General features: G+C 37.1%; 1 protein-coding gene across 1 annotated transcript in view; it reads left to right on the top strand.

Annotated features, from left to right (window-relative positions):
* Positions 1-16119, top strand: part of LOC140151000 (E3 ubiquitin-protein ligase HECW2-like) — a 132168-nt gene extending 116049 nt beyond the window's left edge. The window contains 16 exon segments of the mRNA XM_072173187.1: positions 86-207; positions 503-691; positions 2970-3071; positions 3073-3129; positions 4441-4540; positions 5041-5137; positions 5950-6033; positions 7279-7403; positions 8632-8752; positions 9072-9185; positions 9717-9869; positions 10647-10875; positions 11501-11647; positions 12976-13090; positions 13945-14143; positions 14814-16119. Coding sequence (XP_072029288.1) covers positions 86-207; positions 503-691; positions 2970-3071; positions 3073-3129; positions 4441-4540; positions 5041-5137; positions 5950-6033; positions 7279-7403; positions 8632-8752; positions 9072-9185; positions 9717-9869; positions 10647-10875; positions 11501-11647; positions 12976-13090; positions 13945-14143; positions 14814-14925 — 2066 coding nt within the window. The 3' untranslated portion in view covers positions 14926-16119.

Genomic DNA, 16119 nt, shown 5'->3' with positions numbered 1-16119 from the left:
CTAGAACCCCAAATTTCCTAATCATTTGTTTTCCTTTCAAATCCTATAAATACTATTTGCCTCTTGTGGTATTTCCGACCTGTAGGTAGCTCATCCGACCAAATATCTCAGATACAGACACCCACAGGCAGCAGATCAGTGCTAGAGTCCCCCGCAGTCAAGTTTGTAACCAGGGCGGACTTCTTTAATTTCCTCCATTCCAATGCTGTAAGTTGATTTCTCAATTTAAATAATTGGCAAGGCTGGATTTTGGTACTTCTCTTTTAACCGGCATGATACGGAACTGTTTAAATTCTTAAATTCTTAAGTTTTAAATTTTTAAGTTACTATTACATTATTATTGTTATTATTAATTGTTGAATAACTTAGTTATATTGTTTTCTAGATTGTTTCAATCATCATAGTGAAAGTGTAATTGCTGTTCAAGAAAAAGAAGATGAAAATTTAATTTTTCCTTCTATATGGATGGTGTGGTAAAATGCATTTTTGATTCACCCAACAGGAAGCCATGGCAACCTTCAAACGCAACTCATCCGTCAAACACATGGTCAACCGCATACGACGAGATCCAGAAAAGTTTGTTGATTACCAGCACAATCGTGATCTGGTAGCAGCACTTATCAATCTGTTTGTGGATCCGCAGATGGAGCTGCCTAGAGGATGGGAATCAAAGAAAGACAAAGGAGGCAAGGTGAGTACAAGCATTTATGAACAGCACACACAAACCTTTCATACAGAGCCTGTGATTGGTCAATTACATGATATAGTCATCTGAGTAACCAAACAAAATAGAGCTTTGAGATTTGTCAGCATTTTAAAGCTTTTAAGCCCTGCTGACTATTCTTACCACATCTCTGATTGGGCCAAAAACATGATATAGCCCTCTTTGTAACCAATCAAATTAGTTCTTTATAATAGGCAGATAATTTGACTGGTAGTGCCCGGAATTGCATCATCCATTACATTCATCATCAATAATGGCATCTTTTTAATAGCAGCACCCTGTTAACACAGTGCTGATATTTCATAACCAGAGATAGCCAATGAGGACCCAGCTTCTTTATTTGCAAGTCTACATCTGTGGGCAGGCTATATTGATGATGGAATAATGTAAAAGAACATAGACATTGATAATAGTATAAATGCACTGTGAGTAAATAGCAGCTTGGGTGAAAATGGGATTTTTAAAAAGAATAAATAACAAGGCAATTTCCAAGTTGTTTCTCCCATAATATGGGCAAGACATTACTTTTTTTTATCAATCCGGCCATTTTCAAAAGATAATATCATCAAAAATTATACTCCTGAGTCAAATGTTAAGTGTTGCACTACATTACTTCATAACCATCAGTGTTATCAGATTTTTACCCACTTGTCTGGTCGTGGTGTGTATGTATGTGTTATAGGTATCCTTTACTGATGAGCGACTATTGGGTTTTCTTGGCTTTGGCCAATTGGCCAAATGTCATAACAAAAACTTTTGAGATTAGTGCATTAAAGGGAAAATATTGTTTTTGAGATGCGAACATGATAAATGTCTCAAAAGAAAAAGATCAAGAGCATACCAATGTATGCTCAAGGCACATTCAAATTACTGTTTCCGCATGTAATTATTGAAGTAAAATTGATAATTGATAAAATCCTTCAGAAACCGCTGGAGAGAAATCGGATACCTATAAATAAAATATGAAGCAAGAATTGTCAATTAGTAACTGGAAGTGCATATTAAAAGTTTTATTTCAATTGTATGAATATTTAATTACATAATTTGGCATGTGATTGATTTAGGAATGTGATGACAAAATTTGTTAATTTGCTGGATTTCCAATTCTAAGCAGGAAGGTTAAGGTGTCCAATGATGATGATGTATAAGGAGGCTAACTTTGGGGTTTCTATACAGGCATTAAAGTAAATTTTCTAATGGTTCAGATTATGTGTCCTGCATCAATGAGCGTGAATGCAGAAATGATAAACAGTCACACTGATTGGTTGATCAACAACTGTGACAACGAGGGGTTGACCCATTGGTCATTGAGTGCTTAAATAAAATTTAAAAAACATTATATAACGATATTTCCAGAGAATTCAAAGTGCTGTAATTTTGTTGCCACCGGTGAATCATCAGAATCTGATTGCATCGACTTGGTTGATTGCTGCCGAACGATGCAAACCTATCCACACTTAGATTGTAACATCCACCAATTATCTGTGGAGTTCTCTAAATTCTATGAGGAAAAGAAGTTTTTGATAACCAAACAACTAATCACCGATTTTGAAAGCAGAAGGAAACTGGAGATCCTAGAGAAAACCTGTGAGAGCAAATGGATCGGGATAAACAAAGTGCACATACAGTCCTTGGGCATGGCTGGGGCTTGAACCCGGGACGGCAGTGGTGCAAGGCGAGGGAACAGCCCCAGCACCAACTTGCTTAAAAGTGGTGGAGACTTTGCCTCTTCTACACAATTGATGATCACCATCGCGTACACAGAACTCAACTATGCTCATCTGCCAGGGCACAATTCATTAATCCCAATATGATGGTGCACTCTCATAATGACCTTTGAATTTGTTGGGTACAAAAACTCACACAACTCCATGTCAAGTTTTTTGTTATATGCCATTAAGACCAATTTCACTCATGGTGAGGGTAGAGCTGGCCCCAAAATTCATCATTCCCATCATCTTTGTTGGGCACGAAAAACCTCCCATGTGCCATTGGCCCCTGAACATGTTTAAAGCAAAATCTCCTTTTGGCAGTTTTGTTTTAAACATATTCAAAGGCTACAAGCACATAAAAGGTTTTTTCTGCCTAACAACAATGTGCCATTAGCCGTTTCGAAGTATGGCGTACGCAAAAAGGAGGGCAGACTTCAATCTGGGTAAAACCTTGCAAATTCAAAAGACTTTACATGTACCCACTTATTTATTCCAGACTCATGTTTTCTTTTTTGCTTTTTAATTTGTTACAGGCCTTTTTCATAGATCACAACACGCGTACAACAACATTTATTGACCCCCGTCTTCCAGTAGAGATTCTTGATCCAACAGCGAGCCTGTTACAGGTGCCACGAGGGCTACATGAGGAGTAGAAGCGAAGGTGAAGAAGATATTAGAAATGGATATCCCTTGGTAAGTATTATATCAAATGTGGGGGAGGGGGTGGGTGTGCGTTTACGTAGCCAGGCAAATGAGGACACACACAAGGATACACACATGTCAAATGAGGACACCCGGTGACCGTGGACGTCCTCTGTGTTTTAAATATATCCAAGACATCGCAAATAACATAAAAATGCATTTAAAATGGGTCCACCTATGGGTGGTATAGGACGGGCCACGGTTGGATAGTAAGTGTTCTGGTGTGTGTGAGTGAGGACCACGGTATGGCGATTAAGAACGGATGTGTGAGTCCTCGGTTAGTATGTTTTAAATCAAGTGGAAAATGAGGTCTGCCTACGCGAGGGGTGGGTGTGTGTTTGGGTGTGTGATTTAATGTACACACTTCACCATAAGGTACAAGCACACTTACAACAATTTATTCCAATATGTCAGAATTATTTGCTTCAACAAGGGTACAACGATATCACAGCTCCTCTCACCACTTAGATTGTAATTATATCATAATATCTCCCCTGGTTGAGTGAGGTAAAATGCCTCAATACCTAGACTGCTGCCCTCATTTGTCAACTTCCAAACTTATATTTCTCAGTCAAGTTAGCTCAATGGATAAGGCGTTCGACTATGGTGTGAGAGGTTGAGGGTTTGAACCCTGGCGATGCCTAGTACGCTCTTGTGTAAAAATTGAGTTAGCTTGAAATTCCCCTGGGCAAGGAACTTACTGCTAATTTGTCTCGTTGTAACCTGTACGAAACTCGGGGAGTTGATCCTGGTTGCGAAGGTTATTTGTGGAATGTTTAGGGTGTGCGCTCTTGAAGCAACAAAGTCCCTGAATTGTTGTTTAATGGTTTATGGAATGATGTGGGCCGTAGTGGTCAGCGACAACCTGTAAAGTGTGCTGAGGCTTGTGGATCAACATCTAGACGTTGTGCCTGTGCGTAGCGCACTATAAATCACTGCACACTTTTTTTTTATGTGAAAAAGAAGTGTCAGATTCTGGTTGCACTGAGACTGTGCAGTTGTGTCCAAATTGACCTTGTAACCAAGTTTGTTCTTTAGAGTGTGCTTTTGTAACAACAGTAGTACCACGCGGATAGTCGGTTGCACTACAGCACACGACCAAAGTCCCGCGAGAATATTTTCATGAGTCCGACACAATACGAGCAGTAAGTTATTCAGTCATCACTACAAGCATAACACAAATTCATATGCAGTGTAGACGACTGATGGATTCAGTCTACCTCAATATCTGCTACTGTTTGTATGAACAGTATTGTGCACCATTATTACCGGATAATTTATTTAACATTTGTTTGACTACAGAGTTCCAGTGGTTCTTCACGTCAATCCGGCCCTCCAGTAACACCTAGACCTGCTGAGACATTATCAAGGGATTCAGGAAGACGGGAAGAAGTACCTTTGGGTAAGTTCACACTTCTCTCTGTCCCAAAGTTTAATTTTTGTAGCATTATTTTTTATAATAAGTTTCACATGACAATTTTTTTGAAATTTTATTCATTAGGCATCGAGAAAGCACTGTCACTGAAAGGCGCAGTGCCCCTACTCAGCAAACCTCAAAATAAAAACAAAGTTTACACAATATATATTCATGATAAGTTTTTTATTTTTTTATTTCAAGCATGTCAAAACAACATAAAGCACCCAGCTTAAGAGGTATATTTTCAAAGCTGCATATTCAGTGGCAAATGTTGTCTTGGATCTATATAGAGTGTTATCTATACACAGTCAGTTTTGGGAAAGAGTAGGGTGAACACATGATTGTCCCAATCCATATGCAAAGTAATGATTTGGCACTGATTAACAGTCAGCTTAACTACAAAGTACAGTGATTTTAAATCATACATTCTCTCTTTGTGAAGACATCTATTCATTTCAATCTATTTTATCTTATTGTTTCCACAGCCTACAATGAGAAAGTGGTGGCATTTTTACGACAGCCCAACATCATGGACATCCTTCGAGAAAGACAAACACAATTGGCACAAAATTCAAGACTAAGGTAGGACTGAATTTGTTATGTTTTGAAACAAGCATTGTGCAAGAATTGAACATCAAGTGTTGATATGTCCAGATCTGATTAAGGCTACTTTACTTCCTGATCTAGAACACCCTTGGTTAGAGTGGAATTGGGATTTATGGACAAAATGCAAGGGGATAAATGGAAAATACTATTTTACTAGAAGAACATTTTCTGAATAAATCCTGTGATTATATTAGGTTTGTATGGCAGCGTCATATAAGAGTCTTGGTTATTTGATACACGCAAAAAACAGACATGTCCCAGTGATGAGCTCGAAAAGACTCCATCCTGCAGAGGATTGGTTGTGTAATTTGAATAAATACTGTAAACAAGTAGTGGCTGCGTAGGTTTGAAAAATGATCAATAATAAAGTCCAGGAGAAATAGTTGGTGTCAAACCACATAATATTAATTTATTGAATAAATACTGAATACTTGTGTTTGTGATGCTTGAGGAGTACAGACTGCATAGGTACACCACCAGAATCCTGTTGCGACGACCTGCACAGGTGCACCATGCCAAGGTACTTGATTGGTACTCTGCAATACAAGGGGACTACCAGTGTATTACAAGTGCAGTACCAATGCTGGTTTGTCATGTGCAATAACAACATTGATACTGTCTTGGTACACTGTGTGTGTATACCAATTGGGCACCTTGGCGGTGGTGTACATTAGTAGGCACCAGCAATAGGAATCTTGCAGTGTACAATAATTTTAAGAATTCACTTGTGTTGCTGTGGAAGAAATTATAAAATAAGATTTTATTTTTATTGCCCTTTTTCTTTGCAGAGAAAAAGTAGCAGCTGTGCGGCAGGATGGTTTAGACGCACTAGAAAGACTATCCAATGATGTGGAGCTTATTATATTACTAAGGTTAGTATTTCATGTAAGACAAGAATGACAAAATAAGATCATATTTCAATTTCCAAACAGTCAAAATTTGATTCTTCATGTGATTCTTATTCAATACTTTAATGCAATTCAATACAATTTGAACTGGAAAGTAGACAAACAAAACCCTAACAGACAAAAAGTTGGTTGACTTTTTGTGGTTGACTTTTGTCTATTAGGTTTTGTTTGTCTACTATGTGCACAGTGATTATCATCACTCTAGTGTACTTTTGTACTGTTTTCCTGACACTTCTGTGGGTTCTGGAATTGGCAATTTTTGGCCATCAAACTTTGCCTGTTTTTAGGCCTACATTGGTTGTTTGGTTTTTCATGTCTGCTTATGTGCACAATAATTTTCATCACTTGTTCTAGTGCACTTTTTACTTCTAATGCCTATTTTGTCCCCCACTACGTACTGTCTAGTCTGTATTTTACTTGTTCCCCCACGTCAAGTTGGTGTACCTTGCTTTTTTTCTTTCCAGTTGTTCATATATTCAAGATATCCTCTTGTATCATTTATTGATCCTTGATGTGTTTTGTGTCCTCTTCCGTTGGATTCACCATTACCCACTTTTTACAATCTGGAACCTTTTTAATGTGTTTGTATGCTTATGTGAATGTGCAAATTGGAATATTGTGATGTTAACAGAGCCAGTTGAATATTACTGTATAAGAGGTGATTTTCACAAGGGTTTTATTTCACTAATTTTCACAAATAGAGGTTAGGCCGTGAATTAAACAACAAGCGAATATTGACTTTTTTCATGTCATAATATTGTTAATGGTTGAAAAAAATGTACTGGCAAAAATACCAACATGCAGAAATGTACCCTTTCATGAAAAATTCTGTGTGATTTTACATGAAGCTTTGAAAAAGTTTTGAAAACTCAGTGCATCGTATGTGGTGTGATCAAGCAAAATCAGTCTGAAGTCGGTCATATTCAATTTTCAGTTTCTTATTGGATTGTAACAGGCATTTACAAAGCTACATTTTGCAGAAAACCTCATTGAAATTGGACAACCAGTTCAAAAGATATGAGCAGTTAAAGAGTTTCCAAAACAGCAGGAAACAAAAGGAATTATTTGCTTTGTTTGGCTATATCTTAAAATAAATATTTCAGACTGCCGACTGATTTTGCTTGATCACATCACATATCACAGTATTATAAGAAAAGAAACACAATTGCAGCTAGTAAATTAATGTATTTGTGTGTATTCTTATTTCAGTTTGTTTGAGGAGGATATTATGAGTTATATGCCAAATCAAGCAGTACAACAACAGTTTAGATCAACACTTGCCACTAATATTACACCAAATGACTCGCCACAACAGTCGCCACACTCATCACCGGGTAAGCTTAGGCCAAAACAAAAAAGGTTTGTCTCAAAGCTTGCTGCAGCGTTTGTAAATGGCGATTTGAAAAAAAAAAAAAGAAATCCGAAATGTTTTTATTTCAAATTTTTTTTTTTAAAATTTTTCCGGAAAAGTTCGGAAAAAATCAGATTTTTTTTCTAAAAATACCATAAGAATAAAAAGAAAAAAAAAAAAAATCGCATTTCGCATTTGTTTTCAAACCGCTCGTGAGCTTTGAGACAAACTTTTTTTTTTTTACCTTATATATTTTTGTCGTCTGATGTTAAAGTCAAATGTAATGTATTTGTTCATTCTTGGTCCACTGTGTCTGATCAATAGATGCATACATTTTCAGTTCTGCTCTGGGATTTTCCACTAAAATAATTAACTTTGTTTGGGGGGGGGGGGGGGTTTGCTCATCTTGAAGTTTTGGTATTGAAATTTTTACAGCATGTAGAATGTTGAACTCTAAGCTGGCCGTAAAGCAGTTATGAAAATAGAAAAACTGGGTAATATTTGCATGATTTTGACAAACCTTCCTTTATTTTATACAAGAAAAAAATCAAAATAATAAATGATTATGTATTCAAATATTGTGAGAGGAGATATTGGTCACAAGGATCAACCCTCTCTTACAAGAAGTGATCTTTCTTCCTCTTTTACAAAAAGCAATCTTTCTTCCCTCTGTTACAAGAAACAATCTTTCGCCCTTTGACAAGAAGCGATATTTCTTCCCTCATATACAAGAAACAATCTTTTAAAATAAATAAAAATGTAGATATTTATATAGCGCTTTATGCCGTAAACAGCCTCAAAGCGCTTTACATTTATTCCGCCGTCATTAGAATATGTCGGAACCACGTTTGCAGCCTACAAGTGGCGCAGGGTCCATCAGTACAACGACTGTGACTACCCCTAACAGCTTCCCATTGCACCTGGTTGGGTTGAGGCAAGCGAGACAAAGCGCCTTGCCCAAGGGCGCAACACGGTGGTGGGACGGGGAATCGAACCCACGCACGCCGAGCAAGCTCTCAGATTATGAGTCCAAGGCCGTAACCACTGAGCCACCGTGCCTTTTTCTCCTTGCTTACAAGAAACAACCTGTCTCCTCCTTTTATAAAAAGCAATCTTTCTCCCTTTACCAGAAACAATTTTTCTTCCCTCTGTTTATGGTTTCATGGTAGGTGATGTCCAAATTAACCAAACTTTGTTATTATTTCTTGTAGTTGTTGGTCGAGCAAACCACAGAGCTCCAGCACCCTACAGGAGAGATTTTGATGCCAAACTTAGAAGTTTCTACAGAAAACTAGATGTAAAGGTATTCGGACAAGGGCCTACCAAATTAAAGTAAGTTGAAATCAAGACATTGAATTATTTAAATTAGGGGTGTTAGAATAAGCTTTTAAGATAATTTCTTTTCTTTTTTTCAGCTTTGTTTTGTACTTTTGCTCTGTACCTGTTTGACTTAAGCTATGGAAAATTGTTGAGAAAAAAGTAAATTTTATAAGCCAAATGAGACTGCAGTACTTTATCATTTTAAAGAGCTAGTGTATATAGGACTTATGAAAATCACTTACAAGGAATATACAATAGATAAACATTGAATTTAAAAAAAAAGTTGCATGTATAAATCAAATTTGTATTATTTATGTATTTTAATCTACAGATTAACAATAAGAAGAGACCATCTATTAGAAGATGCCTTTGGTAAAATTATGGCAATTAGTAGAAAAGACATCCAAAAATGCAAACTATTCATCTGTTTTGCAGGAGAGGAAGGGTAAGTCAGACTACATCTACATGTTTTATATTGCTCTCAGGTTTTCCAGTTTACACATTGAGAGTACTATATTTTAAACCTGCCCATACTCCAATAGCAGGTAATTTTTGGTTGGTAAAATTCTGAAGTCCCTCACCATCTGACAGTAATTCAAAATAACATATAAAAATCATTACAGTTCTGTCTGCTATGACAAAAGAAAATATAAGGGTCACACTTTTTTTTTATGCAAGTGGTTTTTGTTGTTGATAGAATGAATCTTACAAATATATTTTTGCTTTATATCTCAAAACACAAAACTGCCCTTCCTTTTTTTTGTGATAAGGCAGTTATAAATGAAATAAAGTTGTTCATGCCCATGTGTTAAGATGACATTGAAAGAACAGTTATCTATGAATATGTCAATGTCAAAAGAGGTTATACCATCTGATTTAGGACAAAAATGTTGGACAGAATTTGACCAATTTGTTGCTTGACCACCACCAAGTTAATAATGTACTTAAGTTTTATTTTTTATTTATCTTTCCTCAGATTGGATTATGGTGGTCCATCTCGTGAATTCTTCTTTCTGTTATCCAGAGAACTGTTCAACCCATACTATGGTTTATTTGAATATTCTGCTATTGATACTTACACTGTACAAATTAGTCCTATGTCTGCCTTTGTTGACAACTATTTAGATTGGTAAGTAGCTATTAAAATCTGGAAAGAAAAGGTTAATTTACCTAACAGCAAAAAAAAAAAAAAAGTGACACACAAGAGGAATAATTTGGGTCCTGTAAAGGAGATCCCAGGCTTGATATCAGGGATGTTGTCATTTCCACCCCATATGCTTGATTTTCTTGGGAGGGAGGAAATGCCCAAAACTTTTGTTTTGAAATATTGGCTTTAACTCAAGAACTTTATTTTGTTGTCTTCTGTACTTCAAGGAGAATGATGAGTACATTGCGATCTAATAAATTTGCATTGCAATGTGCTTTTAATCACTTTTTGTACTGAGAAAATTGAAATGGGATTGATGAATCAGCTCTCCACAGTGGCGGCACCAGGAATTTTTTTTCGGGAGGGGGGGTGAATTTCAGGGGGGGGCAAAATCGACAAATTTTGTGCAAAAAAGCAAAAAAAAGTGGAAATTTATGTTATTTTGGGTTTTTTTCCTCAAAAGTGAGGGGGCAAACTGGGGGCAAGAAAAATATTTGGGGTGGGGGCAAATTCCTTGCGCCCTCCCCCTTGTAGCGCCGCCACTGGCTCTCCATTCATCATCTTCATATTTTTCATGAAGCAGGTGGTCAGTGATCAATCAGGATAGTTGTGTATGTTTTACATCTCATCTATTCATTAGAAACAGGTGTCTTTTAGTTTCCAAACATTGCAATTAATATAGCAAATGTAGACAAAAATTTAGTGCCAAATATTTAGTGCAGGCAAAAATATCATGACGACTCATTTCTTTGTTTTCAGGTTCCGTTTTTGTGGTCGTGTAGTAGGTCTAGCCATCATCCACCATTTCTTACTCGATGCCTTCTTCACACGGCCATTCTATAAAGCGTTACTGCGCCAACCGTGCACCTTGAGTGATCTGGAATCATTGGATAGCGAGTTCTATCAGAGTCTGTTATGGATGAAGGATAATGACATCACAGATGCATTGGATCTGGTGTTTACTGTGGATGAAGAGATGTTTGGACAGGTTAGTGTATGGGATGTTATGCATATGTTAACCCCATGGGTGTAAGAGCTAATTTGATTGGTTATAGGGTTATAAAGAGGGCTATGTCATATATTGAGCCAATCAGAGATGTGATAAGAGAATCAAAGAATGATGAAGCCTTATAAACTAGTTTTGTTAGCTTGACCCTCTCTCCCCAGCTGGTGCAAATTACATTGATATATGGAAGAAAAATAATCAATATTTGTTACCCTGCCTCCCTAACAAAACCAGGTTCCCCCAATGTGTTCATCCACATTAACTATTTGTACACATAATTATTTGGAAATCTGTGGTAAATAGGTAGCTGAATCAGACCATTATAAATATAGGATGGGAACAAATGCTGAAGAGCAAAGCTGGCAAACTTTTTGGAAAATCTTTGCTGGGTTTTTTTTAATGAAAAGTTTGTAGATTCTTAAAAAAAACTTGAAAGAATTTTCTGAAATTGTGTGAGCCAGAGGCTGATAATGCTACCCTTCTTCTCAGAACTATAGCCATGTGCCAACCTCTCCACCAATAACCACCCTGTCCCACTTGAATTCAACTGTATGCATGTAGATATAAGAAGTAACCACAAAGTACAATTGTTATTGAATTTTTGCAGCTTGTTGAGAGAGAACTTAAACCAAATGGCAAGACTATCGCAGTAACAGAGAAAAATAAGAAGGAATATATTGAGAAGATGGTGAAATGGAGAATAGAGAGGGGTGTATCAGAGCAGACAGACAGTCTGGTCAAGGGTTTCTATGAGGTAAGTACTCATGGTTGTTTGATGTATATGGAATTGGCTTCATTATTAACTAAATGCAAACTATAGATGGCGCTATTTATCCTAAATCATACTTCTTTATTTGCAAGGGGTAGGTGATTAATACTGCCATTAAAACAGCTGGAATATGTGAAACAAGCAACAAGGAAATTTTATAAACATATTTTATCAAACAATAAAAGGAATTATTTGTATAAAAGCTTGAAAGAGTAATTTCCAGTAACTAAATAGCGCCACCAACTTTGTCATTAAAAGATTTATTTTATATCCGAAAAAGCTTTAAAAAATGCTATAAATGTGAATAATTTTGTAAAAAAGAGGGAAAATTAAAGTTGAGAATGACCCAAAAGCATCTTTATACATTAGCATAATATCACTTTTAGCTGTTTAAGCCTAAAATTTGGTTGTACCTGATGTTTTGTTTAAAAAACTAATAAATGATCCCATCAAACAACCGTGTATGTATGGGGAATAAGCATAATAAGAATTGACAGTCAGTCCCTCAAAATAGTCCAACTGTGTGTATGTTACCATCTTGTTGCTGCGCTGCCATGCTATATATACATACTTTCTTTTGCACTGTGATGTTGCCTAGTTGGCATCCTGATTTACGTCACTGGGCGGAAAATTCAGTATGTACTTTTGCCCTTGAACATGGATGAAGCAAACCATTCAATATAAAGTCTACACCTACAAGGCTTTATCCATGTTCAAGGGCCAAAAGTGAGGTTTTACCTGCCCAGTGACGATTTGGGGTTTAGCATGTATTAGCGGCTTGCGTGCAGTGTCAAGTTCGCAATATATGTACCATGTCATATGGGCTCTAACATTCTCTGATATGGTGTTACCAATATATTATTTTATGATCATTTCAACATATTTATGGCAGCAGTGTGATCTTTTATTAAGGCCCTTCAGTGATAAATACAAACAAACATCCTAAAATTTGTGAAATGCATGTAGTTTTCCGTAAGGTTACCAAAAACAAAAACCTGTCCTACAGGTATGACCAACCTAGATTTTGCCTTTGGGTTTTTTAAAAAGAAAACATTTTAGTTGTATGCAAGTAAAAACAGCCTTTTTAGACCAAAGTGGATTGCTTTTGACTGAAATATTTTGAAAAGAGATTCAAATGTTTGTAAAAGAAATTCAGATTTGCAAGCTTTCTGTGATTTTTAGGGTCTCTTCCAAATAAAATGAAAAAAAATCCAGACTGACCGACCCTACTTGGAAAGTTCACCCACCCCCCTGTAGAACAGGGTTTTTTTATCTGTCGCTTAATCACCCTGCTTTTGTTTTTGTTTGAACAGGTGGTAGATTCCAGGCTGGTATCAGTATTTGATGCAAGAGAGCTAGAGTTGGTTATTGCTGGCACAGCTGAGATTGATGTAGCAGACTGGAGGAAACACACAGAGTATAGGGGAGGTGCGTATGTCATAATCATTGCACTCAAAATGTAGTTATTGGCAAAAAAAAAAGGTGCTCAAATTCTATTGTTTCGGATTATTTTCAGTAACTGATAAAGTGTCTATAACTTGGCAACCAAAAATTTAATTGCATCAAGATTATAGTTTCCCGCAAGGTTCCCTCAGCAGTCTGTCGATTTGGTGCTGTTTTACAGCATAAACACAGAAGTGGGTTTCTGATTGGCTAATTGAATCACGTCATCATCACATCTGCACCTCATTTGCAGATCAAGCTGCATAGTGTGACCTAGATCTTTTCACAGTCGAACACTGCTGAAGGACTTTGCTGAACACTATAGCAATGTGAAGGGCTAGTAATCGATGTATAAAACTTGAAACTTAATATTTTCAACAAGGTCTTGAGTGATGATAGAAGGTTACTCATACATCAAGAGAAGAAGTTGGAAAAACAGAAAAGGAGAACCGGAACTCGACCACCATCTTGATACAGGCATGGAGCAAAAATTGGGGGATTCGGTTTGCCTCGGAATGCGATCAAGGCATCTGTTGTTTATGCAAGCGCGACATGAGATGATGGGCACACTTGATGCAACCTGCGCGCAAGTTCCAAGACGCTTCAGATGAGATGCAGAATTGTTTTCGTTCGTCTCCACGCACCATCGACAAGTTCCCAAATACCCCAAATTTTCTCCCCATAGCTGACTGCGTGATTGTATGTGTTGGTATAGGGAGTCCCAGTTCTCCTTCTCTAATTCTGTGGATGTAACCCACAGAACCGGAGATTAAATATTTTGGCTTATCTGAATTTGAATAATCAAAATCCAAATATTCTAATCTTTTTTTTTTTTGAAGGTTACCATGACAAACACCATGTGGTCAACTGGTTTTGGAACGCCGTGGAGAGGTTTGACAATGAGCGTCGTCTTCGGCTACTACAGTTTGTCACAGGAACATCCAGTATACCATACGAGGGATTCGCAGCGTTAAGGGGAAGCAACGGGCCTCGCAAATTCTGTATTGAAAAGTGGGGCAAGATCACAAGTCTTCCAAGGTGAGCTATTAACAAATTATGATTAAATTTTTTTGTTAACATGAAGATGTGACATAAAGCTATGTAAATTAATTTATCAATTGTTTCTGTTGGCAGCATGTTTTTCACTGGAACATACTCATTCATACGAAAACATGCACCTTACACAGTTTGCATACAGGCACCCCCACCCTAATTATTGTGTGAGAACCTGGTATATGTACATGTAGGTTCTGTGTGTTATTATTTGCACAAGTGGGAAAAAATGGTTGTCTCACTTACACATACACAAACTTAGAAACAAGTATTATTGACCAAATGACTGAAGTTGATGTGTGTGACCCCTGTATCATTGTCCTTGGTTAGAAAAATTTATTTTTAGAGTATTTGGGTATTGGGGGCAGAGTGGATGATAGAAACACAAGTAGTCATCAGAAGCGGATGTTTACGAACCCACCCCCACAAACATACATACATGGGCATTCTTGCTAGGACTTTCATGAAGACAAACTTTGTAGAATTAGTCATGAGAATTTTTGTTCCAGCCTGTTTTATACTGTCACATCTTTATAAATGCCAACACATGCACACATACTGGGCACACACACATTTACATAGTACATTGTGCACTCATATAATCAGTTACATTAATTTCAAAATAACATTTGCATTGTTTTCTATCTTCCTTCAGGGCTCATACATGTTTCAACAGGCTTGATCTTCCCCCATACACATCCTATGCTCAGTTATTGGAAAAACTTGTGATAGCTGTGGAAGAGACTAGCACATTTGGTATAGACTAAATCCATGGCAGGCAAAAGGACAAGGACATTTACTACTGCATGCTTGAAGACTGCCAAGCAGACTATCGTACTGTGTGTAAGAAGATGTGTGTAAGAGGTTACATCCATTCCATGTCGAAGCATCTAAAGCATCTAAAGACTGCTCTGAAGACCGGCATGATAAATAAAGTCAAGAAGATGTAGACGGAAGCATTTTCATGACCAGCAACATGCACAGATGCTGTGTAAGAGACTGACCTCACTTCTGTATCAGAGTGTAATATTGATTACTATTAATGCAGACATTTTTGTCATTGTTTTGTTACTTTCCCCATTTATCCCATTTTCACAGAAATAGGAGTCATTTTTTTCTTTTTATATTACTATCATATTTAGTTCCCATTCATCTGATAGCCATTCAGTGAAAGGAGAAGTACATTGTAAACATTTCTACTGCCTTTGCTCTAGTGTAGCCAGTGATTTCACCTCATCAGGTAGCTTTTTTCATGCACACCTTATTTGGTCTCTTTAAACGTGTGTGTACATGCCATTGATTTGAGAGCACCATTGCTAGTGAGAGTTTGGCTCAGTTAGAATTCTTGCTTCTGTTAGAATTCTTGCTTTTGGTGCATGAGGTCCGAGGTTCGATTCCTGGTAGTGGAAAACTAAGATATTGACCTGGAAAAATAAAAGCTGAATTTAATTGGTAATGTTTGTGCATTTAGAGACGGAAATATGAACCATGAGAGAATCCTGTCCTGTGGAGGGGACGTTAAGCTGTCTGTCTCATGTACAAAAGAGCCATACTTGTACATGTAGCTTGCAGTCAGTTTCAAGAAGAGTTGGGGTTAACTCCTGACTGTTCCCAACCCGCCCCAGTGTTCAAATGAACCCCAATGGAATAAGCTTCATGAAAGGCTTTCTTGGGTAATCCGGGTTGTCAAGCCCAACCAAATCAAAATTTTGAAGCTATGCCCAATGAAATAACGCACTGACTGCACCAGAGAAAAAGCAATAGGATTGGGATGACTGGTGGTAACATATATGTACATCACTGTATATTTTAGGGTATGGTATGCATCCATTTTTCATGATGGCATTAAGTTATTTGAATCCTTTATGTTCATATTGTTGTGGGTTCTTCAAGCATTCAGAGACTTACTGGACCAGAATAGTTTTTATTTCATCAATATTTAGATATTTGCATTTTTGGAG

This window comes from Amphiura filiformis, chromosome 4 (genome assembly GCF_039555335.1).
Source record: "Amphiura filiformis chromosome 4, Afil_fr2py, whole genome shotgun sequence".
Lineage (NCBI taxonomy): Eukaryota > Metazoa > Echinodermata > Ophiuroidea > Amphilepidida > Amphiuridae > Amphiura > Amphiura filiformis.
The sequence above is the reverse complement of the archived record's forward strand: the minus strand, read 5'-3'. Positions and strand labels throughout refer to the sequence as shown.